At 42.3% G+C, this 27,614-nt stretch overlaps 1 protein-coding gene across 1 annotated transcript; it reads right to left on the bottom strand.

The window, feature by feature from the left end:
• Positions 1-443: 443 nt before the first annotated feature.
• On the bottom strand, positions 444-23,345 carry LOC112564833. Its single transcript, XM_025239905.1, has 2 exons — positions 23,204-23,345; positions 444-3,716 (listed from the first exon to the last, which is right to left on the bottom strand). Exons 1-2 carry the CDS (start codon positions 23,343-23,345, stop codon positions 2,731-2,733), a joined length of 1,128 nt encoding a protein of 375 aa, XP_025095690.1. The 3' UTR covers positions 444-2,730.
• Positions 23,346-27,614: the final 4,269 nt, after the last annotated feature.

Genomic DNA, 27,614 nt, shown 5'->3' with positions numbered 1-27,614 from the left:
GGTAGAACAGGAAGACTACGGGGAACCATTTTTACAGGAAATACCATTGGTCATCGTCAGGTTAAACAGACAGGACTTGAAGGATGCTGTCCGTGATTGCGAACAGGAGACCTGAGGCCAGGCTCCCATACAACAACAGCCTGGTAAACAAAAACACCGAGGATGTGACTGCAGGGGGAGAGAAGGTTTCACGGAGAGAATTAGGGTTAATCTCCTGGCAACAAAGCAACACCTGACATGGAGAATGTGTAAACAAACACATGTCCCACCACAGGACCAGCCACACACAAGACCAGCGGCTGTTGAGATGCTGCATGTAACAGTATCACATGCATTGCAGGCTTTGTCTTTGCATGGCATCGGATGTTATATAATTTTTTAATAAAATTTAATGGAATAAACCCTTAAAGACAAATGTAATCGCAACCCATTTGTAAGTGAATATACTGCACATTTTATTCATCGTTGCAATAGAAGAAACAAATGACAATAATCACTGTTGTTGTATATGTCATTGCACATAGCAGCAGGCAGAAGAAGCAAGCAGTTATGCAAAGTAAAGAGAAATAGAATAAATAAACTAACATACCATCAAATACTCTAAATATGTACAGTCATTTTGCACTGAAACTTTTTTCGAGTGTTTATTTGATTTTTCAAGCATCGCATCCAAAACATGCAGAATACCGACAAGCAAACAAATAAAATGTAGTAATCAGAACAGCGGGCAAAATAATTATCTGCAAGTTAGTTGTGGACAGGAAAGTGAACTCACAGAGTTACAGAGTTACAGAGTTACAGTCCTGTAAATGAAGTGTTTACTCATCAACTATGTCCCCGTATTGTGTTCTGTCGACAGAGGGTTGCTAGAAGTGGGGTGGGTATCTGGCGGGGTAGAACCTGACCCAGAGGTCAGGGTTAGTACAGACCCAGGGTGTGTACACTGTCTCATCGTTCAGGTGCTAAGTGTATGCGTAGATTATGTGAAAATATCTACTTGTGTATGTCTATAATGTTCTCACAAGGACATAGAAAACTTCTGATTGCATTGCAAAAAAATTTTTACTAGAGCCTTTATGATCACAATCATCAAGGGATTTTACATGGCACTTAACACAAACTAAAATTATTTTTTGTATTTCCAATCAGTTTATGAAGGTAGCGACAGAATACAACTGTGTATAAAAACAATAGCTACAACTACAGCATCTGATCACACAAGCAATAGTATAGATGTGAAAGTTTTAGGTATAACTTGTGACATTTGACCCAGAGAAAGGCAGGACTTTCTGGTTTTGTACCAGATCCCAAGTCAAGACATCAAAACTTTCAAGCGACAAAATTTGCATATTTTTAAATAAAGAAAACTTTTTCTGAAAGCAAGAGAAACTTTACAAAAACCTAACTGGAACCAAAACGATGGCGGTTCAATTATATCACAATAAATCCGTACAATACTGAATAGTTCAAAGCAATGTTTTCTGACAGGACATCTCACAAAGGAAGCGAAGGGACATGACAAGGACCGCTTTAATTAACGCGTTTACACAGAATCAGTTTACATTTTATCCGCAGAATATGCGATTAAATTGTCAATCAAAAAGACCCCGACGATTCCAGTTGAAAGAATTATCGAAATAAAAAAGTCTTGAGGGGACAAAGAACAGACTTTCTTTAGAAATGACGATGTGCAAGCATGGCTAGAGTAACAAGTAAAGGACAAACACACAATCATTGAAATTTAATCCCAATTATTCGTTAATAATTAGAAGAGAATACGAAGTAGAAAATACTGAGGAAAACAAAAACAGTCGAGTTGAAAATTCATTGAAGATAAATAAATAATTATAGCCGTGGGAAACGAACGGCTCTCCAAGTTTTCTAACTCTGATCGAATTTCCTTTCAGGTCTTTGTTTGTCAGACCATAAACTCTTGGTTCTTTTTGTTTTGATGTCTTTTCTTGAAACCTTCTATGAATAGACGTTTCTCCAAGAGAACTTTCCTTACAAAACCTGTCTCATACTTCAATTGTCTAAATACCATTTTCTTCTCAAGTTGCACCCACTTCGTTTGCAGCAACTGGAGTCAGCATCCATGGCCATTCAAAGAAAACAGTACTAAGGTACTGAAGTGATGCACCAATGTCTACATAAATTCTCATTTAAACAGAATCACGAGTCCGCAGACACAAGCAGGGTGGGTACCTTGATACACAGGATTTTCAAATGCAATTCGTAAGGAACACTTTATTTAACAGAAGGTAAACACAAGAAAGATATAGTTTATCTGACTTAGCAAAAGGGACACACAAGACAGCTCCTACAAATCCTTCATTTAGAACTAACCCAACACAAACATTTGACATTTCATTATCACATAAATGAAAGCCACAGTTGAATCGTTCGTTTCTGTGTATATATATCTTGCCACCGGATCTCAGAAAAGTATTTTTCTATGTTTAGATGCTCCATACTCAGGCGTCTTCGGCGCATTTCTTTAATTTGACAAAAATGTGAGAAAAAGGCCAAGGAGGACTTTCATTTTCCTCTCAATCTTACCCGTCGCTATGTCTGTTTCTGTCTCTCTCTCACACACACACACAGATGCACACGCACACACACACACACGCACACGCACTTGCTTATCAAAGGTCAGTACTGAAACTGTTCATGATTCATCACCGGTCAGCTTCCTCCCTCATCGTTCCCCCGATGGTGGGGTCCTCGTCTCTAGATGGCGTCCCCGCAGCCGCTCAGTCGGTTCAGGTGCGCGGAGTCGGAGCACGTGTGAGATTTGACATTCAGCGGCAGCCAGGAGATAACAGTCCTTTTTTTGGTCCCCGGGTAGCTAATCAGCTTGGGGTGGGCGGCGTGTTGACACAGGCTCATGCAGGGGCTGTCGGTGGTGGACAGCCGCAGCGACGCCGTGGCCGAGTCTCTGTGCACCCCGCTGGAAGAAAACCTTCCGGCCGAGCTGCGCCTGGACGCGAATGACCCCTGCGCACCGGAACTGGGAGATCGAGGCTTACGTCCACCCCCTCGCATCAAATACCAGAAGGCGGTCTGAAACTTGGACGACACGAGGGAGTAGATGATGGGGTTGCCGGCCGAGTTGACGTACATCAGCAGACGACAGAACCACATGAGGTTGTAGTAGCGCTCAGGCCCGAGGGCGTGAACCTGGTCTTCGGGGACAAACAGAATCCAAAGGATGACCCCTCGGAGAGGAGTAAGCGAGATGAAGAAGAGAAGGACGATGCCCACCAGCATCTTGATCACCTGTTTGCGAGAGGAGTGATTGGAGAGAGCCATGGCGTCTTCTCGGATGCGGTTGCGGAGTGCTGTGCCGGAGGATCGCAGCTTCCGGATGATCTTGGCGTACAGGAAGAAGAGACGATCATGGGGATGCCGAAGAAGACGACGTAGATGGCGCCGATGTACCAGTAGTGCCACACCTCCTCCACGCGCGTGCCACACACGTATGACCTCGACCCGTCGAAGAACTCGGCCTCGCTCAGCACGGTCATGATGACGAAGGGCACGGCCGTCACCAAGGCAACGCTCCACACCACCGGCAGCACCCGCCAGGGGCGGGGCTTGTGGCACATGGCCAGCTTCTTCAGCGGCCGGCAGATGGCGTAGTAGCGCTCCACTGTGATGGACAGGATGGTCAGCGTGGAGGCATGCAGCGCGGCGTGCTCCAGCCCCGGCACCAGCTTACCTGCACACAGGTGTAACCAGCGCAGGTGAGTTAAGTCAAGTCAACATACTTGAACACACAGATATTATCAACTTGCTAAAGTTAAATCAAAAGTGACAGTTGGATAACTCAAGTCAGGGAAACAGTTACAGAAAACGAACGGGGACCAATGATCTGATTTAAGGAACATAACCCGGTGAGATTGGATGAGAATAGGTGAGAGCCAAGGAGGTGTGTAGATATGAAATGAGTTGGACAGGTAAGAGCGGAGTGATTGAGGTACTTGTGACAAAGGTTGTTGTGCTGAATATGTTTAGAAACTAGGAGCCAAGTGAACACATCAAGATCAGTTTTCTTCCTACGAAAAGTAAGGCGAGCGGCATTGTTTTAAACACGCTGAAGAACATGGATGATGGTAGAGCGAAAAGAAAACTGTTGATGCTAGAGAGGACAAGAGAGAAAAGTTTAGTGATGTTGGAAAACGCCTTTGGATGTGTAGCCTTTGGATTGCACAACATTCGTTTCTGTTCATGGATAACATTCCAACATACATCTACAATGAATCGGGTCCTTTTTGTATGAAATAAGAAACCGCCATGCAAGCGACCTCTGGAAGCTAGGGGCTCATTGTCTGAGTCTTCGTTATCTGGGGAAAACGCTTAGCTCTGTATGTTTGAAAACCGTGGTTTTATGGCTTTTCTGCTATTATTTGTGCAGAACCGCTGTTCGCCTTCATACATCAGACAACCTCAGTCATTATGAACGAGATCATACACACACACAGGTAACTGCGCCGTCCTACTGTAATGTCTCCACCATGCCCGATTACCTCCCTTAACTACTGGCAGGAGAATAGTCTGGAAGTGGAGACGACGGCTCACCAAAGCTTATCTTCCCATAAATCGGTCAGCACTGAGGGGAAGGCAGCCATTTCCAACTTTCCGAATCCTTGTGAGGATGTGTGAGCATAATCGTTCTTCAACCTACACTTGATGATTCTCATTAAACAGTCTGCAGTTTGGTCGCATTTCCACTTCAAGTCAACAGGGACCAGGGTGAGAATGTGTCACTAGTGGCCAGCTGAATGTAGTCAGATAAACCGAGTTTTGCTGAATGATAGATGTTAGTCATCCACCTAGAAAGGTCCACCCCTGGTCTGTTGTGAGAAGAACGAGATACACATAGATATAAGACTGCCCATCCTCCTCCACCTTCTCCTCCTCATCATCATCATGGCCACTACCACGACCGTCTCAACTTATGTGTAGAAAAAAGGAAACATTGAAAAAGCCTGAACAAAGATTCCCAGCAGTAATTACAAATCACAAGAGAAGGTCGCTCATTTCTAGGGCACAAAGCTAAATGAGGCTAAATGCGCCAGACACGCAGACCTGCAGGGCAGCTAAGGATACACAGCAGACAAAATAATCTGGGCATGACACTGATTGTAAAAGCAGGTTCTAAAGAGACACGAATTATTCATCTTTACAGACATGAAATTACCAGGAAGCCAGAATGTAAAAGGCATTAGATGGACGCCCTGTGGTGGCCGCGTGATGTGACTATTAGAGACAATGTTCCTGTGGACATTGCAGACATTTGTTGAAGGCGTCTCATGTTGATTAAAAGCTCACAGAAGCTTGGTCTGGCTCATCTCATCATTGAACACACCACCCTACACAGACACAATTCATGTGTCATTGTGAAAACCATGAAAGCTTATTTCAATAAAATGTTCTCGCAATATCGCCGCGGGTTCTTTTTTCAGACGCAACAGACTCAGTCATAAAAGAGAATGACTCACCCACATAAAAAAAGAAGGAGTCAACCTACTTAAAATATAATGAATCGCCCACATAGAATGGAATAAAAAGGATGAAAAGATCTGAAGCTCAAGCTGAGGAAAGAGCGGAAACCAAAAACTGTCGCCGAGAAAAGAGTTCTGGCAGGTAGTCCGGACGTAAGCAGCTACAGCCTGCGGTCGTTAAGGAAACAAAGAGAAGAAAGTTTTTGTCTCCTTCCAGCCTGTCTGCTGGCACTGCATGACATACGACATTAGACACAAAGCTGGCAAGTTCATCTCAATGTGTGTGTATGTCTTGGGTGGCTTTCTGCACCTGGAGATGCTGGCTGCAGCAGGTTAATGAGGACGGACATCAAGTTGGAAGCAGGGGAGGCCATTCCAACACGGTAGGAGGGAGACGCCAATGGAGGTTTTAGTTGACAAGACGAGATCAGAAAGTTTACAACAGAGAGTAGAAGTAGGTTTGAAATAGCGGTTTGTGAAGTTGATGACTAAACCACATCTGAACCAAAACCACGGTTGTAGCAAGAGGGGGTCTTCCGGTACTGAGAGAAAGCATGTGTGTGGTGAAGAGAGAGAAGGAAAAACAGAAGTACATAAGAAGGTCGAGTGAAAGATGGAGTTAAGGACGGCCAGCAAAATTATTGTCAGCCTGATATTGAACAACGGAAATCTTTTCTCGTAATTTAAGCATCACAACCTGCTGGTCTTCCATTAACTTGTTGTGGTTTCTTTCTCTTTTTATTATCTTCATTGTCAAAGGATGCGAATAAACAACAAACAAAGTCAATCGAGAAACAGAAATAGCTCCACTATTGCACAACAATATACAATCTCTTATTAACTACTCCCTACTCATTGCAATGACAACCCCCTTTAAGAAACCAATTTCATTGAAATCTTAAAACGAAATGTGGAAGACTTTCCGCAATCAGACAATCCAGTAATAGAAAAAAATTCCTCTATATCATTCACTCACAGAAATTTAATGATCACGTGATCACGTGTTCTTTAAAACGCGTATTTCCTCCTTGTGGAGCGGAAGACAAAGAGAAGTACCCGGGTCTCACTCCTCCAAAAGAAGGAGATGAAAGGAGATCACCGGTGATCTCGAGAGACGTGCACTTGTTTCCGAAATCCGGTAACATGTAGCAAGGGGAGTAACTCCACAAGACAACGAGCAAGAGCTGTTACCAACAATTTGTGAAGCCTTATTATCAACACGCACACACAGCGGAAGTGATGTCACAGCCTGTAATGTCTCTCTGCAGCTGCTTGTTCATGTTGGTCGTCAGCGTGTCCGCCTCACAGTCACACTTCCGACATAAACTCTACACGATAGACACTAGACACCAGAAACTACAACATGTACACGTGCACTAAATTACAAATAATCATAACATACATGTTAGTTAGATGATGATGAGGATGATGAGGATGATGATGATGATGATTATCCAATCCACTGCAGCATCGTTTATGGTTTTTTTTCATTTTAGCATCTGCTTCAAAAGCGAACTGCGCATGTGTGTGACCTTTTTCCGCCATGACCATCGAGCTTTCTGATTTGTGGTCTGCTGTAATTGCCATTTATCTCGGTCTTTATTTTAAGCCCCTTTCTCTCTCCCTCTCTCTATACCTGCCTGTCTCTCTATTTCTTTTTTTCTTTCTCTCTGAGCTGTCTCAATGGAGTACCTACTCCACCTGCCTTATCTTTCCGCGTCACTTCCGGAACCAGGTCGAGGCCAGCTCATTATCAGCACAGATGGCGAGGGGACAACGGTTTCCTAAACGTACTTGCTTACTAACCTCGTCCAGCCCCATTTAAAAGTTTCATAATTAAAAAAAACGATCGCTATTTAATTCTATAAATATGGATTTTGTAAAAAGCTTGTGGTATGACTCTACACGTGATGGGAAAAATTCAGGAAATTATAAAAATTGTGAAACCTTGCGGCGAAGGAAACGAAAAAAAAAATTTAGAATTAGACAGAATTAGATGCCTCAATTAAAAGATTTTCCTACTGCTGAATTATGCTTTTTTAAGAACGGCAAGAAGAATGGTTCTTCCACGAATGATCTTGAATAATTACAGTATATATTTTTAATTTGCTAATTTATTTATCCTTTTGGTAATAAAAGCATTTATTGAACTTCAATAATTTACTAGTAATCTCAAATTTCAGTGAATGGAACACTTTACTTAACTAATAAAGAAAGTATGGAAAGTAATAAGATGTACTTAGTTTTGCTTTAGCGATGGTAAATACACACACACACTAATAGTTAAAATATGTGACTTTCGACAAATATCCTGAATGTGTGAAGTGTGCTTAATGAGGGCAGTCCTGTACTTTTACATTTGTCATCTATGTGTAGAGAAAGAGACGTGTTTTCAGTTGCTTGTATGTGTCTCTTTGATGACCAACTGAAACATCATCATCATCGTCGTCGTCGTCGCAGTGGTACCAACTGATATCTCCTGTCTTTGCACTCTTACAGCCCTGGAGAAGCAGCAAGGCAAACTACACACGTTCACGAGTTATTACGGATCACTTAGTCCCAGCCTGACAGTTTCAATTTTTCCTGAGGTCTGTTTACGAGGCTGCCCTACATCGTGGCCTAGTTGCCTTTCTGCGCAGCTGGGACTTTCTGCGTTTCCCGTGGTGACGAGCTCGATGTGGCGAGGAACTAAGTGAGATCTGGAGACATTAATTAACCACTGCGGGTGTCAGGGCAAACACTCAAGTCTTATTTCCGTATTTAGAATAATAGTTCCAGGTTAACACAAAATCTTAAAAAAAAAAAAACAGAACCAAACCAAACAAACAAACATGTAAAAGCATAGCTAAAAAACAAACAACCAAACAAAAGCAAAACAGAGAAAAACATACAAAAACCGAGAGTTTAAGCACCCAGTTTGACGAGAGCTCTCCAGGCAACAATAACTCTGATGGCGATCATGGAAAGCTCAACAAGCGGTTTTCAGCTGGAAAATTTCACTCTTCAAAAAAGGGGTTAGGAGAGGAGTGACCTAACGTAAGACGAAAATATTCCCACGTTGTTACTTTCTCCTTCTTACAAGCTCCCACTTTATTTATGTAAGATAAACAAAGCAAATTAAGAACCATGATAAATCTCGCATGTTTATTTGCGTTTCTGAAAAGCTTCCAGACGATCGAAAGCTTGTGAAAGATCTCGACCCTTGCAATCATCTGCTCCGCCGCTCCCAACATCAGCGGGATCCTGCATTTAGAAGAAGGCAAAGCATCCATGTGTGCGGCAGTTTGTCTGCAGGACGTCTCCCCGCTGGAGGGAAGACCGTTTCCAGATGAGCGATAGGTGGCATTTGCTGCTTACGCCAAGCGAGATAACCGTGTGGGACCCATAAGCCGTAAACAAAGAAAAGTCAATACTCTGTTCATTGCCTACTTCCCTTCCTTTTGCCAAGTCAATCTGTATGTGTGAGCGAGGGCAAGGACTTTGCTGATAGATGAAACATTTTATGTCAGACAGAACAAAATCATCGATATCTCGCTAACTGACAAGTGTCGATATGTCGGTAATTGTTAAGTATGGATATCTACTAAAACAAAACTATTGATACATCTTGGACGTATTAATTAGTACTGAGATATGATAAGATGGGAAAATTGATATCTTGGTAATTAACAAGTTCTAATATCTCGTAAGATGACAAAATTGACCTTTCAACCGAAAAGATTAAGAAAAATGAGCGTTTTGTCAGCTACTCTTGCTTCTTGCTTCCAGCAACTGCGATAGATAAAATAACAGGATTCAAGGCCCTTCGTTTCATAACATATTTAGTTTGACTAAGTTTGGCAACGTTGAGTGTCAAGGTTACAGTAAACCTTTGACTTCGGAGCTAACCTCAGGGAATTAAAATTTAGGTCAAGATGCTAAGTTAAGTCCAAGGTTTTCTAATTTTTTTGCCAATACATTTGCAACTACAGTTGGATTCTGTGGTTTTTCGAAAGTGTGACTCTGTGACTAGTTAAGAACGGCCTTTAGTAAAATCTGTGCCACTCAAGTTCAGCCTTTGTCCATATTTGTCCAATTAGGGAGATTTTTTAAAACCATCTGCAAAATCATCAGTTAACTAAATTAACTTCCTCTGACTAATCTTCAAAGCACGAGACAGCTGGGAGTCCCGGAGAGCACGTGACTGATGCTCTACGAGTGTCGAGGCTGGAAAACATCGCTGGTTACGTCCACCGACGACTTGAAGAACTCACTGCCGACAGAAGACTACAGTCCCACTGCATCCCTTATCAATGCAATCACACAGGATGCCCAGGTCAGCTCCACTTGCACACCATTCCAAACACGCACGCATGTTGCATTCATTGGTTCATTTGTTCCTTTGCTCTTTTTTTAGTCACTCCATCCACATAAATACACGCAAAATGCACTGAAACATGCCATGTCCGGTAAAAGGGTTGTATTTTGTAAAGTTCTACAGAATTAAGGTGTCTGGAAGAGCAATGGTGACTATGTGAAGGTCAGTCAAAGACTATTTCTTCCTAACACAAATCAGAAAAAAGTGTTTCTGTGCAAGAAGGTGATAAACTGTTTTCTTCGGTACAAGCCTGTACTTGTAGATTGTTTATAACAGTAAAATCAAGGAGACAGCCAAGGAAGACACTCTTATCTGAGTGATTGAACCCAGGAGGCAGCTTCAGTAGGCAGGCCCTCCTCCTGCGGGAAATAAGCAACAAGAACCGCTGGGGCTGCTTTTTGTTCGACTTTTCGTGCACTGGCTACTTGGGCTTACAGTGAACAACAGCAAATAATAGCGAGTAGACACACACACACACACACACACACACACACACACACACACACACACACACACACACACACACACACACACACACACACACACACACACACACACACACACACACACACACACACACACACAAAGAGTACAAAGTGGCACGCTCACACATTTGCATAGATATCTCGGAACTAACACTTTCAATTATGTTTTAATTTGGAAACTTTTGAAGAAAGAGACAAAAACTCCTTAAAAAATCAAAATCTGAAATGATCTTTTCAAGTTGTTCACACAGAACATAAAAATAAATTGTAGTTGTTACACACATCACACAACAAGTGCAAAATTAGAAAATATGTATGTGTAGCAGAAGTTTTACAAAATGGAACTTAATTATTTTTTTCTTTCTCAGACGCAGCAGAAAAATCCGTTGTTTTTCTTGAAAGCAAAATCAAAGCTTATTGTGGACCACACCCAGACCGTGACAATGCCCAGTGTTCACTTGCTGGAAGGACACGAGTGAACTCAGTTTGTCGTCTTGTGCCAGGATCCAGCTCTGACTGTTGAAGCAGCAATGGACATCCCAATAGCTTACAGGTCCTCCACCAGAGACTTGCCCAGCCTCACGGACTACTCGCCCTCCTTTTACACGACATCTACCATTCCTGATTGTCAGAAGAATCTCTTCTACTTTCTCTTCAGCTTTCTAATCATTACTTCTTGACATGCAGCACACAATTTTCTCGGTACCTTCTCGGCTACATAACCATTACTACCTACTTTCCTCCAGAACCCATAGTTTGTCGGCAGAATTAATAAGAGGAAGTATCTTGCAATTTGCTCGTCATGTCTGAAGCCTTGCATCATAAGCTTCCTGAGAAGGGTATGTGCACTCACAACTGATGATGGCGTCAGAAGAAATCGAACTTTGTTGTCGATGTAGTTGTATTTTGTACTCTACATGATCTCAGCTTGGTGCCGAAAGAAATGAAATACCGATGACTTTCATGATTCCCTTGCCCTCCTTGATCTCATATTACAGAAAAGATGTTTACGATGCAGTTTGTTTCAGTTTGCTGGAATAGAAGAATGTAATTTCATATATTTTACGACAATCTTTCCCAAGGTGTAGCAGGCTTTGTATGGCTGAAATGCTCGGTAACCTGACTCCATTTTGTGCAAGATTCACATTCATTCCGATGCAGCTCATGCTGACATCTTTCGCCCATTTCCTCCAAATATTGTAAACCCCATTTATAAAATTTTAATGTCTTTCGGTAAAGAAAACAACCCAAATCCTTTAGTCCGAGAGTTTTGGCAACTCGGAGCAGAGAGCTATAAACCACAGCCTGCCAACCTCGCCTGAAAATAAAAATGAAATGAAAGGGAGTGGCCATGGTGGGATGCGGGGCGGCATGGCTTCCCCCTTTTCCGCCTCACTGTCGTTTATTTATGAATCTGTTTTGGTAAAATCGGATTGAGAAGGCACTAGAACATGCTAATCGTTAAAGAAGGACATTCAACAAGAAGACTGATACCACTTTATAGTCAGCTGTATGTTTATGTGCGTGTAGGCGTGTGTTAGGGAGTTGTTGTTATTTTACCTGTCGTTGTATTGCAAACAAGAGAACTTCTTAGCGGACGGACTCCATTGAAGTGTCAATCTTTTCTTAGTTATTTGATATAAACCTGAATTTCGTTCCCTTTGATGACACATGTGTTCCCTGCACTGGCATTTTTCATTCTGTATATATTGTCAGGTCCATTGTGTCCGACGATGTATGGCGTTTTAACGCAGAACAACGGCTGTTTTAACGGCTTATTATGTGGCTTTTTGTCGCTGTCATCTAGTGTTCACTGAGGTTGATGTATTGCTACACAATGAGAAAACCCCTATTCTTATACAACGAGAAACCCACACACTAATATTCAGATTGCGCACGAGAGTGAATGTTCGGTCATTGAATCATGAAGACTATACGACACCTGTCCAAGCCTCTGTCTACAGTTTCTGTCAGTACACAGTCATCTGTCACCAGCTCCTGTTACAGCCATGAAAAGGACCTTCTACAACTCCTAAGTGCACTGTAAAATCCCCTTTAAAACATATTTTCAAAGTGTATGTACACAGCTCCTGTATGCTCGCTGTTAAAGCGCCTCCTCACGACTTGCGGGAGACGATGGAGGAAGCAGTGGCATCACTGGAGGCGGAGGCTCAACTCTACTCCCGTGGCCACCAACATCCTCATTGTCTGTCCCTCACTCACTCCCGCGTGTTTTGCAGTCTGCCTCCTTTATTGATCGTTTGGGCCAAGGAGGAATATAGAGAGGAGTCCTTGAGTGCCAACTGTCCCTCCTTCACTTGCTGGAGGTGACGGGAGGACGAGAAGGCACGGCGTGGTTAGTGGAGCGTGTCGTGGCACGTGCACCACACATTGTCTTCAGCTGACAGAATCACTCTCAATGCTGTTTTTCTCGCTCTCTCCCATTGCTCCCCCTTCTCTCTTCATCATCTTAATGTGTAGCTGCTTGCATCAAGTATACTCTCTCATCCATACAGAGTACCAGACTTTAGAAGGCTGAACGTATTTGTGCTTATATATTTTTTCGAGTGTGTGAGCACAATACGCCAAATGAAAGACAATCTTTCAGGTGCTCATGTATTTGGCGCCTTTCTCCAGCATCAGCCGGACTCACAGCTCTCTACATACAGATGCACGAACACCTCAGGGGAACATGAAATGAACTTCATGAACCCGCCTACACAAACTATACAGATATAATTCCCAGAAAAATATAAATAAAATGGACTGAGAGAGCGCTCTAGAAGTTTTATAGAATGCCTTATGGGATGAAAACGATGCAGCCAGAAGTTGCTTGCAGCGGGCACAACTCATTTGAAAAACTGTTTTCCTGGCAACAAATGCTCCAATCCCTAGGACAGTTCCAATCATAGAACGGATTTAATAGGCAGAAGTCTTGTTTTGTTAGTTTGATTACTTAACTGCTCATGGGGTCGCCTGCAGAATGTCTCTGAATAAATGACAATCAGTTGACAAGTCATCGGAAGGTAGCAGTGGAAATCAAGCGATGTAATAATTATTGTCAAGACCTTTAATTGTTCATCTTTCACGAGTCGCCAACCCAAGCATTTTCAGAGATCATCTTAAGTCAGATTCTTCATGAATTATAGAAACACTGCGATAATCTTCTGTCGAAAAGGATATAAAAGAAGCTAGATGTATACTACATTTATTTCGAGAACCGTTTCATGCTGTCCAGGCTCAATCAAGTCTTTATTAAAAGTGTTCTGACAAATACTCAATATACAGACTGAGGTCTGTCGGGCGATTGCTTTTATACAAAATCGGTGAACAGATGGTAGGGTATTGGCTGGCCACTCCCAGCAGCAATGAAATGAGGGCAGGAAGGCATCACATGTCCACATAAAAATTAAGTGCTATTTTTATACAAAAAGAAAATTAGTTTCATTTTTTAAACAGAAATTTCAAACCTTCCTTTTTTTCTATTTAGAACAACATTCCAGTCCGCATGCAAGTCTTGTAGACATCACACTGCAGCTTACCACGCGGTGTAAAAGCTGTTTTACAACAATGTTTTAACTAATACTATGGCATTACATGAATGTTATCAATGTTTTGATTATTGTATCATGAATTTCGAATTTCTGTTACGCCTGTCGACCCTTTCACACGGAGTTTGCTCGTCAGCAATGGCCTCACAACATTAATAGACAGGAGCTTCTATTCTGACACAAAAACAAGGATTTGTGTTTATTTTGGGCAATCACAGTCACGAACAACGACTAATTATTGTCCAGATTTATGCACTGAAACACAAACTCCACCTGTTTGAAAATTCGAGGCCAATATAGTGGCAGAAAATGATAGAATTTTTTTTAATCACAGGTCAGCTGTAATAGCAATTATAGGGACTCGCCAGCAACTGTACAGCTGAATACCCACAAACAAAATAAAATAACAATGCAACAGTAATATACTAATGGTCGGGACACTACAACAGGTTGACTGAGGTCGACATTATTATCAGATGATGATACAAGTGGATGACAGCTGTGAAGACAATTGGTTTTACACGATGGGTGGTTCTGGCATCGCGTGTCTGTGACCAGACTGCAAGAGATGAGCACTCACTCACCAACACATGATCAGGAATAGTAAGCATGTGGGATGTGTAAGGATTGCATGTTGCACGAGACAGTGAGACCCTCTGGTTGGTTCCTGTGATCAGGACACACAGATATTAACAAAGACTAGACTTTCCTGTTGTATGGAAAGAATGTCAACCCAGGAAATGAAAAAGGTGATATGATATGAAGGACTCTCATTAAGAGCGAGAATGACAGAGCTGACAGAGAAAGACCTTAGTTTCCGTTGGAAGCATAGATAATGTTGGCCTGGACTGAGGATCGTGTCAGTCTTGTCATCCCATTTTAGCTGGGTGTCGAAGACAGAGCCTAGATATTTATGTCATGACATCCTGACATCTCTTCAAAAGTACATGCGAAGAAGATAAATTGATAAAGAACTCTTCATATTTTAGTTTAGTCATCGGATTGTGCTGCAAAAAAAAAAACCAAACAAAAAACAAAAAAACAAAAAACAAACAAAAAACAAAGCAAAAACAAAAAAAAAAAAAACAAAACAAAACTGTGGCCAGTTGCAAGCGACGCCCCTCTAACTCATACCCAAATTATCATCCCTTTCATCTACAGCATTGCGAACTTCATTAAACACGGGAAAATGTTTTTTTCACTTAAAACTTCATCAATATTATTATTTAAAATAAAAAAATATTATTATAAAAGAAAAATGTTAAAGAGAAATGCAAAATTGGTAAACGCTTTTGTTGTCATCAACATCTCATTGACTTATTGACTATTTAAAGTGACCATTTGTCATCGACATGTACCTAACTAATTCTATCAGAGGGACCAGATTGACCTCAAATTGAGAATAAAGATTAGTTAGTAACATTTGATTGGTTGCTTTGGTGGGAAACACACCTACCGGTAGTTTTGCACTATGAGAGAGGGAATGGGAGGAAATCGGAGTACCCATACAGTATCGCAAGATGAAATCTGAACTCAAGGCCTTTCACTGTAGTAGTGACAAGGGAGTGTTACATTACCGGTGCCACCAGCAATGTTTGTTTTTAAAGTTAGAAGTAACCCCGCAATCCTTTGACATCTGATCTTTCAGTAAAACTAGTTCAAACATTCACTCAAGCGATGGAAGACCATTACTCCTGCGTCCTTGACACAGTTGGTTACGTCACGGCAAGGCTGTTGATGACCATTCCCCTCCCCCCCCCCTAGGACCACAGGATGGTCAGGTGATACGAACGGTGAGCGCCTGTCACCAATACAGTGAAGGTTGGCTGTCCTGGGTTCAACTCTCGTCTCCGGCACTCTGTTCTTTCTCTGTGGTCATACGCAAGTGAAACCATTATGCATACAAAAGCGACCTAGAATAAATAATAAGCACAAAAACCGCATTTCCTTTTAACTGACATTTATTGACGACTCCCATTGTAGTCCAGAATCCAAAAGTCCAATCCAGTCCGTGAAACGACCAACACGCGACTACGACTTAAAGACATTGAAGTCGCCATTGTCATCATCCCACACCAAACCCCGAGCAACACCAGCGCACCGCCACAGAGGAAATCGAAGAAGTAATCAAATAATAAGCTTTAGATACATGCTTAATGAACCTTTGTGTGTTTTCTCCCTGAGTGATGAACGTTTTCCATCCAGTCTTCCCTGCATGTGAAAGACAAAATGAGTCGTGGGTGGATCGAGCTTTTTGTGTTCATGTAACAAAGGAACAGTTCTGACTTGTTGGTCTCACAACAATGTCTTCACTAATTAAGCCACCACGCCATAAAGAGTTTGTTCAGCAGGTAATGCTCCATGTCCACGCAGAAAAAATGAGCTGACTCAGCCTGTCTCATAAAGTAAGTTCAAGAACTGTCAGATAACGACAGATATCCTCTCACCTTTTTTTCCACACACAAAGAGAGAGAGAGACACCAGCTTCTCCAGTGACTATATTTTATCACTGATTTCTACATGGCCAGAGAACAGCTGTAGAAGTCTGTCTTGACTTTACATTTAATATGGCTGTGGAATGATTTGAGGATGAAACTTGAAGACTAACTAGACTAACTACTCTACAATTACATGCGTGCGTGTGCGTGTGTGGATGCGTGCGTTTCTCTGTTTCTGGAGTCTAGAAGAATTTGTCAGCGGTTAGTTTCTTAACTTGTGGGCGGATGTAATTGGTGCGTGTGTGAGTGCGTGGGCGTGGGCTGGAATAACCGATAACCGATGTCCCAAAAAGCGAGGAGCAGACCGCAGCGGGCGCTGGTGTCGTGTCGCTAGACACCACCATCAAGAGACTGGTCAGCCTCACCCTCACACCAAAAATGTGGACAGAGTTGTCATGGAGCAACAGCTGCCAACGCCGCTGGCAGTCATTAGCATTCAGCTGACAACACAAGTTGGACAGGCGCGAGAACAAGACCTGCAAGTGCCATGCACTCTTACTGTCGCCATTGCATTTTGCATGCACTCTGGCTCCCTGCCCTCCAAATATCATCCCCCATTTGTGACGTCAGCAACTGCCTGCTTGGCCACCACTAGAGCTTCAAGGCTGCATCCACCTAGCTGTCGTGATGCACCACTTGGTAGAAAACAAAAGCCACAATTTACTCCATCATATGTGTGGCTGAAAAGAACGGTTTGGTCTAATTTTGTGTAGGAGAACATGGGAGACCACTCATCCAGTCGTTGGCTTGGATGTCTCCGATGACAACTTGCTGACATGGTTTAACAATCGCATTCATCATCTACTTCTATGTCTCTACAGGTTAGTTTGTAGCTGACAGAGCTGACAAAGTACGTGTCTGTCAAGAAGGACAGTGAGAAATGATGTGAGACAAAGACAGACATCCCCGAGAGAGACTTGTGTGTTAGGAATCATCAAACGCTTCAGTGGAAAGCGAAGAAGTGACACAATTACTTACAGATACCTCTGTTTAGTATGAGAGGACGATGTTTTCAGATTTATAGAAAGAAAGAAGAAAAGACAGAAAGAAGAAAAGACAGAAAGAATAAATAATATAAAAAGCAGGAAAACGGAAGGATCTGAGAGGAATTTTATCATTTGGAGCTGTTGGTTGGCTTTGTAGAAAAGTGCATCCACCTTCAGCGAATTTGGCATTATGGTGGATGATACAGGGTGGTAGGGGAGGAAACTAGAGTATCCGGAGAAATCCTCCCTGCATCACATACAGACTGTGTCCCGAAATGCGATCTGAACTCAGACCCTCAGAGGTCACAGCGTCTACACAACACCACACTTTTCGTTTGTAGTGTAAGTGTAGAGTAAGTGTAGAGACTTGTGTGCGGGTAGGAAAGTGTACAAGAGGCAAGACAAATTACTTTATTGTGAGTCCATTGACCCATACAGCAGGATTCGTGAGTGAAGAAAGTGTACAAGAGGCAAGACAAATTTTTTATTGTGAGTCCATTCACCCATACAGCAGGATGCGTGATTGAAGAAAGTGCACGCGAGGTGATGAGGGAGCACGAGCAAGAAAAGGAAGGAAACACTATCCTCCGACATACTTTTTATTTAATTCCTGCTTTGACAGGGGCAGATCGTGACTGCTCCTGTCTTTTCCGCCATGTTGGCGGCGTTTGGGATATCAAGGGGAAGCAGTGATTCGAACATTACCGTCAGTGAAATGACGGGTTTCCTGGGTACCTCATTATCTCCCTTCTCAATCTCCCACCTGATTGCTTGCCGTGTTTTTACTTTCTGCAGCCACGAAAGTTAAAATCTGAACCAGTAGTTATCGTCTATTTTTCTTCTGCTGACAATTCCAGAGGCTGGGATCAGGCATGAAGGGTCTTCTGGAACATTTCCAGGGAGACTACTCTGTTGTAGGTCGCGCAGTGCGTGCGTGCGTGTGTGCGTGCGTGTACGAACGTAGTACTTACGCATATCTCTCTGAAGCTGTGTTGTTTATGTATGTACATAAATATGTATTATGAATGAGTATATTATGTATGTAAAGATAACAACAGATGGCTATTGATGAACTGACGAACGACAAATGAATGGACGACTATCTTGAAGACTACATGATGCGAGACTCACATGATTAATTTGTGTTTCTTCAACTGGTATAATTATTATGAAAGAAGCTGACATTGCTTACTTCCCATTGTGAGTCGAAGAATTATCTCATGAGGAGCAAGAGATTTAAAATGTTTCCTAAAATAGCGTTGCGCATAAACCGCTTAATATCCTAGCATTTAATGTCATATAAACTGAAGGATGAAATATTTAGTGCTTTTATATCATTGTTTATCATTTTATATACTGAAATCTGACATCTGACAAAGTAATAACACAACATACATTTCTACCTGTGTAGCAAAAGTATCAAAGAAAACGATCGTTTTACAATAAATCCAGTCCACACATACCCCATACAGGGCCCCTGTGTCAAGAGAACCAATCAAAATGCAGGAAAATGTAAAAGACAAATAAAATAATACAAAATAAAGTTTAATCTTAAATAGACAACAGCTAGAACCGATAACAGAGTCAGGTTTCTGTAAGAAATGACAATTTTCAGATGTAAGCCACAACGCCGTGCGTAGCGCGTGCATCTTGGTCCAACCAATGACGCAGCGTTGTTGTGAGGCCTTGAAGGGGGCAGCTCGGGATTAACTCCCATTGGTCCAAAGTGGTGGGGTCTTGTATGGGATACATTTCCTCTTAGCGCCCTATAAATCAACAGAAGGATGTTTCAAATAGTGAGATTTGTGTAGCACGAAGCTGTCACGACTGAAGTCTGCTCAGTGTTTAGATGAGAGAGCGATGTCGATGTGTGATGGCTTGAATTGTGTAACGACCATACGGGCATTGTTGTCGTCGGTCAAGCTTTTTAGTGAATGTAACATCCTTGTATAAACCTTCAAATGAAGGGATGTCTCTTTAAACCTTTGAACCTCCAGGTCAACTATCACTGACCATTACGAGAAGAAATGTTGAACCGTGGTATTGAAGAATGACTATAGGTTTCTCTTTTCATCGTTCTTTTATCAAACTTTTGCCACTTGTATTACTAATGATTTCTCGAGATTTTAAACCGGACTGGCTCCAGACGTATCGTTGTCTGTTTTTCAGTTGTTAACTGTAATCTGTCTAAGTCCACTACTCCTCTCATATTTCTCCTTGTCCATTTTCTGTGTCGGTGTGTATGTGTATAAACTCGCCTGCCCGCCTGCTCTAGTATCAATATATTTTCTTGATTAAATCTCATTTAACCCTTCCCTGGCATCTCCCTCCTGTTTTCCTCCCTATTGTTTTCGTTCCATTAGTTTTCTCTCTCATTCTCACTCCGTCATCCGCCCCTCCCTTTACTCATCATGCTGATATTTTTTTCTCCAGGGACAGTTTCCTGCCTTTGGCCTGAAGTTTGTCTGGATTTTAGTTTCTCCCTTTCTTCCTTGCCGCCAGCTCCCACTCCCTCTATTCTCCCCTCTTGAACTCCTCCTCCTGGCATACGTCACTTGATTCTTTTGTGGCCTCTGAAGGCTCGCATGTTTTCTCCTCCTTCGTCTTCCCGGGAAAGATGTCTAAAAGCTTCCTGCCTGCCACTTAGTCGTCGACACCAACGATAACGATCAGTGGGTATACACTACACAAGCTGCTTACTGAGCTGTCTCGCCTGCATTCTACTTCCGGCAACACACATCTGCCATTTGTCGGCCCTTACAGCATCTCTGCCTTCTCTCATCTCCCTGATACAGGATCCATGCCGGCTTGTCCTTGGCTGTGGTCCAGCGAAATTTTGATGTCCTGCTTTTGTAAAAATTGTTTTTCTTTGCTTCGAACGGAGAGTACTGCAGCGAATTGTTTATTCACTTCGTAGATGTTTCATTTTACAATAAATTCAAGAAGCACTTACAGCTGACAGTATAGGTTCCTTTCTTTTGCAGAATCATTATTTATGCGTTGTTGTTTGCAAAATATAAGAGCATGAGAAGTAATTAATCTTATAATTTTGACAAATGGAAAAAGACAAGCAAGACCAACATATGTCGAGAAAGCTTAGGGAAAGGCAGTTACTGAGGGATGATGGGAGTTGATGGAACACGAGGTGGGTCCCTCTATCTCGTGGAAATGTGATGTCACACAAAAGGTGAGTGACAAAGCTGATTGTCACAGTGACGCGCTGTAGGTCACAGTCGTCCAAGTTAATGTCGTGCTGTGGACTGATTGTCAAATACAGTGACGTGCCTGACGCTGACTGGCAACGACAGTGACGACGAACACTGGGATACAGCAGTTGTGAGCAGTGACGTAGTGCCTCGGCACAAGTCGCAGAATTCAAGTCCAAACCGCCAACGGAAACCAACTAACAATTTGAAGATAAAACCAGATGAAATGGTCAGCAACGACAATGGGTGGGATCGTTATCACAGTTTTGCTGCTGATGGTCAGACAAGGGTTTGACCATTCTTTTCCCTAATCAAACCATACAAGGCTGGCTTCGGAACCCATACATTACAAGATACATAAAAATAAAAGTAGCAGCAGGAGGAGAGGCAGTCCTATCAGTGTGAAGACTTTTGATGTTCGCTGGTGCCACCCACGCCAATCACGAAGACAGTCTGATGGTCACGGATATAGACCACTAAGTGACTGCATATAAAACATCCCACGTGCTGCAACCCGATGTTCTACTTTTTCTTTCATTCAAATTGCCCAGAGGGCCATCAAGAACTATGTCAGGTTTTGTCTGTGATCGTATTCCTTTCTCGTGCTAACCCACTTGATCATCCTACACAGCCTTCAGAACCTCTGCCATTAGTTGTTAATATTCTTCTAGAATAGAAATGGAATCGGTAAGGGACTGTTGAGGAGGTCGAAATAGGGACTACGTGTCTCAGGCTGCCACGACTGAAGATGTCAACGCTAATTACTGTCATTAGTCTGACATCTGTGAATGGAACCAACATACGTCATTGGCTGACACCCTTCTGTGGCATTGTGCCATTGATGTACCACAGTACATTTTAACGCTGACCTCATGAACTTTTAACACTTGGGTTTTGAACACATTTTAACACTCGGTATGTAAACGCAGTTTACACTCAGTATGTAAACACATTTTACACTAAGTATGTAAACACATTTGAACACTCATTACGTAAACACAGTTTACACTCAGTATGTAAACACATTTTAATACTAAATGCGTTTCAAACATCCGGGTCTCCATCATCAAAGTAGACCCATGCTGTGCGTGTTCTTGAGAACCTTGCTCTTCTCTGTTTAAATCCCAAGAGGCTCGAATCACAAACCCATACACGTCCGTGCTTGAATGACTGTTTGGGGTGAGATGTAGAGTATCTGAATGATCACGAAATGTCATCGTTTTGTTGATTTATCTGAGTGAGCTGTACCTGTAGTCAATTCATTTGTTCTTTAATATTAACCCAATTAGGCAATAAAAGCCGAAGCTTCGTGCAAAAGTCAAGAATGTATTAAAAATAATTTAGCTACACAGCCTTGTGACAAATATTTTGTTTCAAAATCAATACAATCTTTGCAGTTACAACTTCACATCAAGGGTTCTTCCTTGTTCCTGCTGTGAAAAACTGTGGGTGAGAGTTTTGCTGTAATTTGGTTTCCTTTCTGACCTCTTTCCATCACCTCCCCTATCTGGCATTTCCTTACAGCCTGGGCTGTGATTTTGTATTTTGAATTATTAAACATTATTACATTTACGTTCTTATTATTGTGAGATGTTGTGTAAAGAACCAGTTTTAACATCTACAAATCCTGACAACACATCTGTTTGCATTGAAAAGGTGTTAGGGACACGATTTCGGAAACATCAAGAGAAAATACAGTGGACTGAAAATTGATGTTGATAAATATTGAAGAAAGTTGAGGATTGTAGAGCATACAACCTCGAGCATCATCCCTTGGATAAATGTGGCAATGGCTTGGTATGACCGTGGACTTCAAGCTGTGCAATACACTGTTCAAACCTTTCTGGACTGATTGTGGAGGATCGGGAAGATGAAAGGGCAACAAGGGGGTGAAGAAGGACCATGGAGCTTCGGATATTTCCACTGGCCCATCATTCAACTGTTCAGACCTCCTCTGGCTCTTTCATGAAATGACATTAGTGCTGCTGTATTCTAATGTTTTATTTGAATTATTTAAAAAAAAACTCTCTTGCCTTCAGAACATTATTTCTTGCTCAGTGGCTTTAATTGATTGTGGGGTTTTCTTTTCGTAAATTTGATTTTATTTTGGTTGACTTTGGTGATAGGCAAAAAGAAGAGACAAATGACAGACCAAGGAAAATGTTGAATATGGGACTTCAAACAGAAAGAGAACGGTGCATGTGACTTTTGTATGACACTTTGGAGCATTATATGTGACACTCAAAGATAAAGCAGTCTGATAGTTTCTGTTCATCATGTAAATTAATAAGGACAGCGGTGGGAACAAAGTTGTCTTCATTTTTTGTTTAAAATGTTTTGGACTTGGGTACACGAATACCAGTGAAACAGTTTTAAAACCATTTTTAAATTTTATAAAAAAAAATCATTATGAAAGACACTAATATGTGTGGAATGTTCATTTTTCAAGCTGATTCATGCAAAACTTAACGGAACCTCTAAGAAGTAAAGATGAAACAAGAAGTAGAAGTTGCACTAGCAGCTCTACAAAATACAACAGTAGCAAATTCAAGACACGTGAGGATAGAAAGAAAGTTGGCCAAGGGTCTGCAGCCATACAACAGAGGTACTCACAGAGCATCTCCCCGAGGTACCAGCGGTCCCTGGCGAAGAATTCGATGAGGGCAGCCGGCTGGCAGACGAGAAGCACGAGGAGGTCTGCGACACTGAGGTTGACGAGGTACCAGTTCATGGGAGTGCGCATGTCCTTGATCATGATGACGAAGAGGATGACGAGGACGTTACCGACGATGCCAGGTCATGAAGATGACGATGCTGAACACCGTGACGTAGATGGGCAAGTACATCGGCATCCGGGGCTCGTACCGCAGCGAGCCGTTGCCCCAGCCGCTGACAGTACTGCTGTCGTCGCCGGAGGCGATGTAGTCATCGTGTTTGTCCATAAACATGGCGCTTGGTGAGGAAAGCAAGAGCTGAAGGAGAGTCGGGGTCGTTGCCGAACCATTATTCCTGAAATATCTCCTAATTATCTCCTCCTACGACCTTTCTGTCCCAAATTCTGCCCCCTTCCTCTTCCCTCTCCTCACACAGCCAATCCAAGTCCACAACCTCTCTCTAGAAGTCAGGTCCCAAAGTATATCCCACGTGATCAAACTATCACAGTCTTTAGTCCTTACTGCAAATACATTTTATTTTTTAGTGTTTGTCCTTACAAATGTGGTTTCTTCAATCCGTTCCAATTCCCTCTCCGGACAGGTAGAAGAGGTAGATGTTAGATTCTTCACAGGTTTGACAGTGAGATGTTCCAGGTTGTTTACAGTCGTACCATAAAGGTCTTGTCTAATCGCAAGAACACAGTTGTTTACTCACACTATCACAGAGTTGTCTTTTTGTTCTTTACAGTGTTGTTTATTCACACTGTCACACTATTGTCTATTCACACGATCACGCTGTTCTCTATTCCAACTACTAGGAGTTAGTTCATTCAGTTCCCAGAGTTCCAATTTTTTTTTTTTTTGAAGTGAGAACAATTGATTACTAAAAGGTGTTTCTAGGGTACAAAAGCGTTATAATCGCTTTCCAAAAAAATTTGATAATGTTAACCTTTTATTATTTTATAATCTTCTTTATTCTGTTACATTCCATAGCATGTGGCAAGTGCTGACTGCTCTCGGCGCACCAGACCAAGCACGTAGATGCTGCTCACAAGATGCCGGTGACCTGTGACCTCTGCGTGTAGAGAAGCTGATTTACGGCTGTTTGCCACGAATAGTCCCCATACACTAGAGCTTTTAGAAATAAAGCAGTGATAATGCAGTCATCCATTCTTCTCTCCAGACCATCTGCCACAGAGGCCTGTTGTGAAATAACTTCTCCCGTGCAGCCTGTGACAGAGAAAAGATCATCAATCAGGAAGACTTGCAAAGTCAGGCCAAGAAATAAGCAACCAAAGACCTCAGTTCAGAGAGTGTTGCTGTGGGTTTTTTTTATACTTTTTTTTTTTTTTGTCTCGTCTGTTTGATAAATGAATGATGGACGGACTTTGTCTTTTGTATCACATATACTTAAGTTGTCTTATCTTTATCACATCGCGGATTTCAGACCTACAGTAACAAAGTGATGTTGGAAATTAAAAGAGAAAAGGATGAGGATGGTGATGTGGTTGTAGTTGAGGTAAATGAAGAAAGTAGTAGAAGAAAATCATTCACAGTAATTAAATGCATGAAAATAGATTAGATACTGCCTAAAAATAGATTAGCTACCTGTCTACAATTTGTAAAACGTGTTTTAATGGGAATGTCACAGACTACTGCTTGCAATCAAGAGGACGATAATGACATCCAGGCCATCTGAATAACGATTAACTTTCTTCCGAAGCTAAGACTCCGCGCGGTTTCCAGGACCGTGCCGGAAGGAGTCATTTTCTAGGAGTCGCTAAGGATGAGGTGGAGGAAGGAGTGGTCAGGCGTGCTACATAGTTAGGAACACATTACAGAGGATTTAGCCAGCAGACCCAATGGCAAGAAGCATTAAACGGTAGCCACCGTTACAAGCTAACAGGACAACTCGTATCGTCAAACGAATGTTACTCACCTTGTTATACCGTGGAAATAAGCTCAGTGGCAGCGGGACTGTCAGCACGTGTTGCCTGCACTAAGATTGCCACCTCCTGTTCATAATTTAACCATCGCTCGCATTCAATGTTAAAATTGAAGAAAAAAAATTAATAAAACGCGCAAAACTAAATTCTGGAACTTGTTCCGCAGACAGCGCCAACTGCACAACTGGACGGCAGACAAGACATGGAGGCGGAGCCAGCCAGCCCTCGTCAAGCCAAGTGGAGGCGGATGATGGCATCCCCGTCAGTGCCATCCACAACCGTCAGCAAATCTTTCTTAGCACATGCCCCCAAAACCTCTTTCACTTCTATTTCTTCATCAATGTCCTCACATTACCGAAAAAGGCTTCTTGCCATCCAGCAAGTAATTCAGCCAATTAATTAATCGAGTAACAGTAATACCTTCTGTCGTTCTTTTGTTTTAAATTGTGTGACGGGTTTTTAGCTCAGTACTAACAATACGAATCAGGTTTTCAAATACATGGAACAGACTATCAAATAAACGGTCATACACACCTAGATGTGTAATAAACACAATCAATCAATGTATGTTCTACCAGCGTAGTCGTAGACATTTCAAATTGAGACCGTTGATTTCTTGAGGGAGAGTGATTTCCCCTTGCAGTCAATGCGCCATTTTGGAGTCACGATGGTGGGGAAGGGGTGTAGAAGTGCAGACACCGCAACAAGGGTCTGGCTTGAAGAGATTTCAGGCAGGATATTAGAGTAATGGAGCCATTAGTCAGTTCAGAGCTCTCCTGTATAGATACGCTGTCAACCTCCTCAGTCCACGATTCCTTCTTCGTGACCTTTGACTGCTGACTGCGCTTCGTCATGCACGAGGGTCGATTTGCTTTTACTTTAAAGCCGAAACCTGTTAAAGTGTTAAACTGTGTACTTTGAAGCTTTGACGACCGGTGTGATGCGGATGACAAGAACCTATCGGCTGTAGCTTATCTATTTGACGAGATAGTTAACTTGTGAGGACTCGCTCCACACGGCCATTTTGTGATGGTGACAGGTCCGTCCGTCCGTCCGTCCCCGTGAAGCTCGGCTCGAAGACATCCTGAGATCGATGTTGAGTGGAATGTTGAATCGAACGACTAGTGGGTACAAGTTGTTTGCCTAATGACCGGGTGGAGCTCAGTGCTAAATTTACTTTGCCCAATCGGTGTGAATACCCTCCCCTCCATCCTACTCTCGTTCTCCAGAGACAAGCCTACAATTATCACCATCCAAAAAACGATTTAACAAAATTATGTGACCTCCTGCTAATTGGCTCTCATTAGCTAAGGCCTTAATCGTATCCACGTATAATCCTAACGTCTGTGTTGATGGCCTCTTTCTGGAGACCGGAAGAGGTATTTCTTTCAACTAAACATATCATCATTACTTTGTACATCGCACCTTCGATAAAGGTTAAAGTTTACAAAGAACTTTCTCGGTCCATGGGTCCTCCCCCTTCCATAGATGTTTCCAAACCAAAATGAGTTAATTTTGTAAGAATTGTTGTCTATATATAACTTGTTTATACCTTGACTTTTGTGTTCACAACAACTTCTGTTTACAGTAACTATAATGTTAGGGTTTTGTGTTGAAGAGAAATGTTTACACGACGATGCTGTGTAGAACAACATCCGATGTTGTTTAATGTGTTCTAATTAATCTTATAGCCTTGAGGTTCCATCTTTTTTCAGCCTAAAAGAAAATAAAAATAAAAAATGTTCTTTGAGTTCGATAATAATAATAACCCGGTGTATTTTCATGCCATTTTTTATCTTCACATCTTTTTTCCCTCGTCTGTTTGTACCACAACCTTGACTTAATCGGATTGTTATTATTCGCAATTTTTTTTAATTCTTCGAATATATTATTTCTACCAAACAACTACCATTTAGCAGCCTAGCCGGCAACAAGTCATTTGGCGATGTTAGCCTTAGAACTCATTTTATTCTTTCGTTCCGAGTTCCGTCCTTCTGACTCGGTGTTGCCTGCTGCTCCCAGCGCTTGTTTACCTCTCTCGGCCGATGCCCTTCAAGGTCGTTGCTGCTTTCCTCTGCACAGTGGTTGTTTTTTTTTTTACCATCAAACACTTCTCTACAAGCGGGTGACCGCATCAGAAAATTGCACAGCCCCGAGCATCTTCCTTCTCGGGAGGACGATGTGATCTATAGAGAGGTGATGAGGGAGGAGAGGGCGGGTAGTGTGAGGGGTGAGGAGGTGGGGAACAGAATGAAAATTTGCCAGACGATCAAGGGGGTCGCGAACACTGGCAGTCTGCCTCCGGCAGCAGCCTCTTTAAGGAGTCTGGTCGGTACCACAGCCGCCACTGCTGTTCGTGGTGTCTCCTAGTTAGTTTGGTGACATCACAAAGTGTTAACATTTGTCTCCTAGTTTGTTCGACGA

This window comes from Pomacea canaliculata, linkage group LG5 (assembly GCF_003073045.1).
Source record: "Pomacea canaliculata isolate SZHN2017 linkage group LG5, ASM307304v1, whole genome shotgun sequence".
Taxonomy (NCBI): Eukaryota; Metazoa; Mollusca; class Gastropoda; order Architaenioglossa; family Ampullariidae; genus Pomacea; species Pomacea canaliculata.
This window is presented reverse-complemented; position numbering and strand designations above follow the sequence as displayed.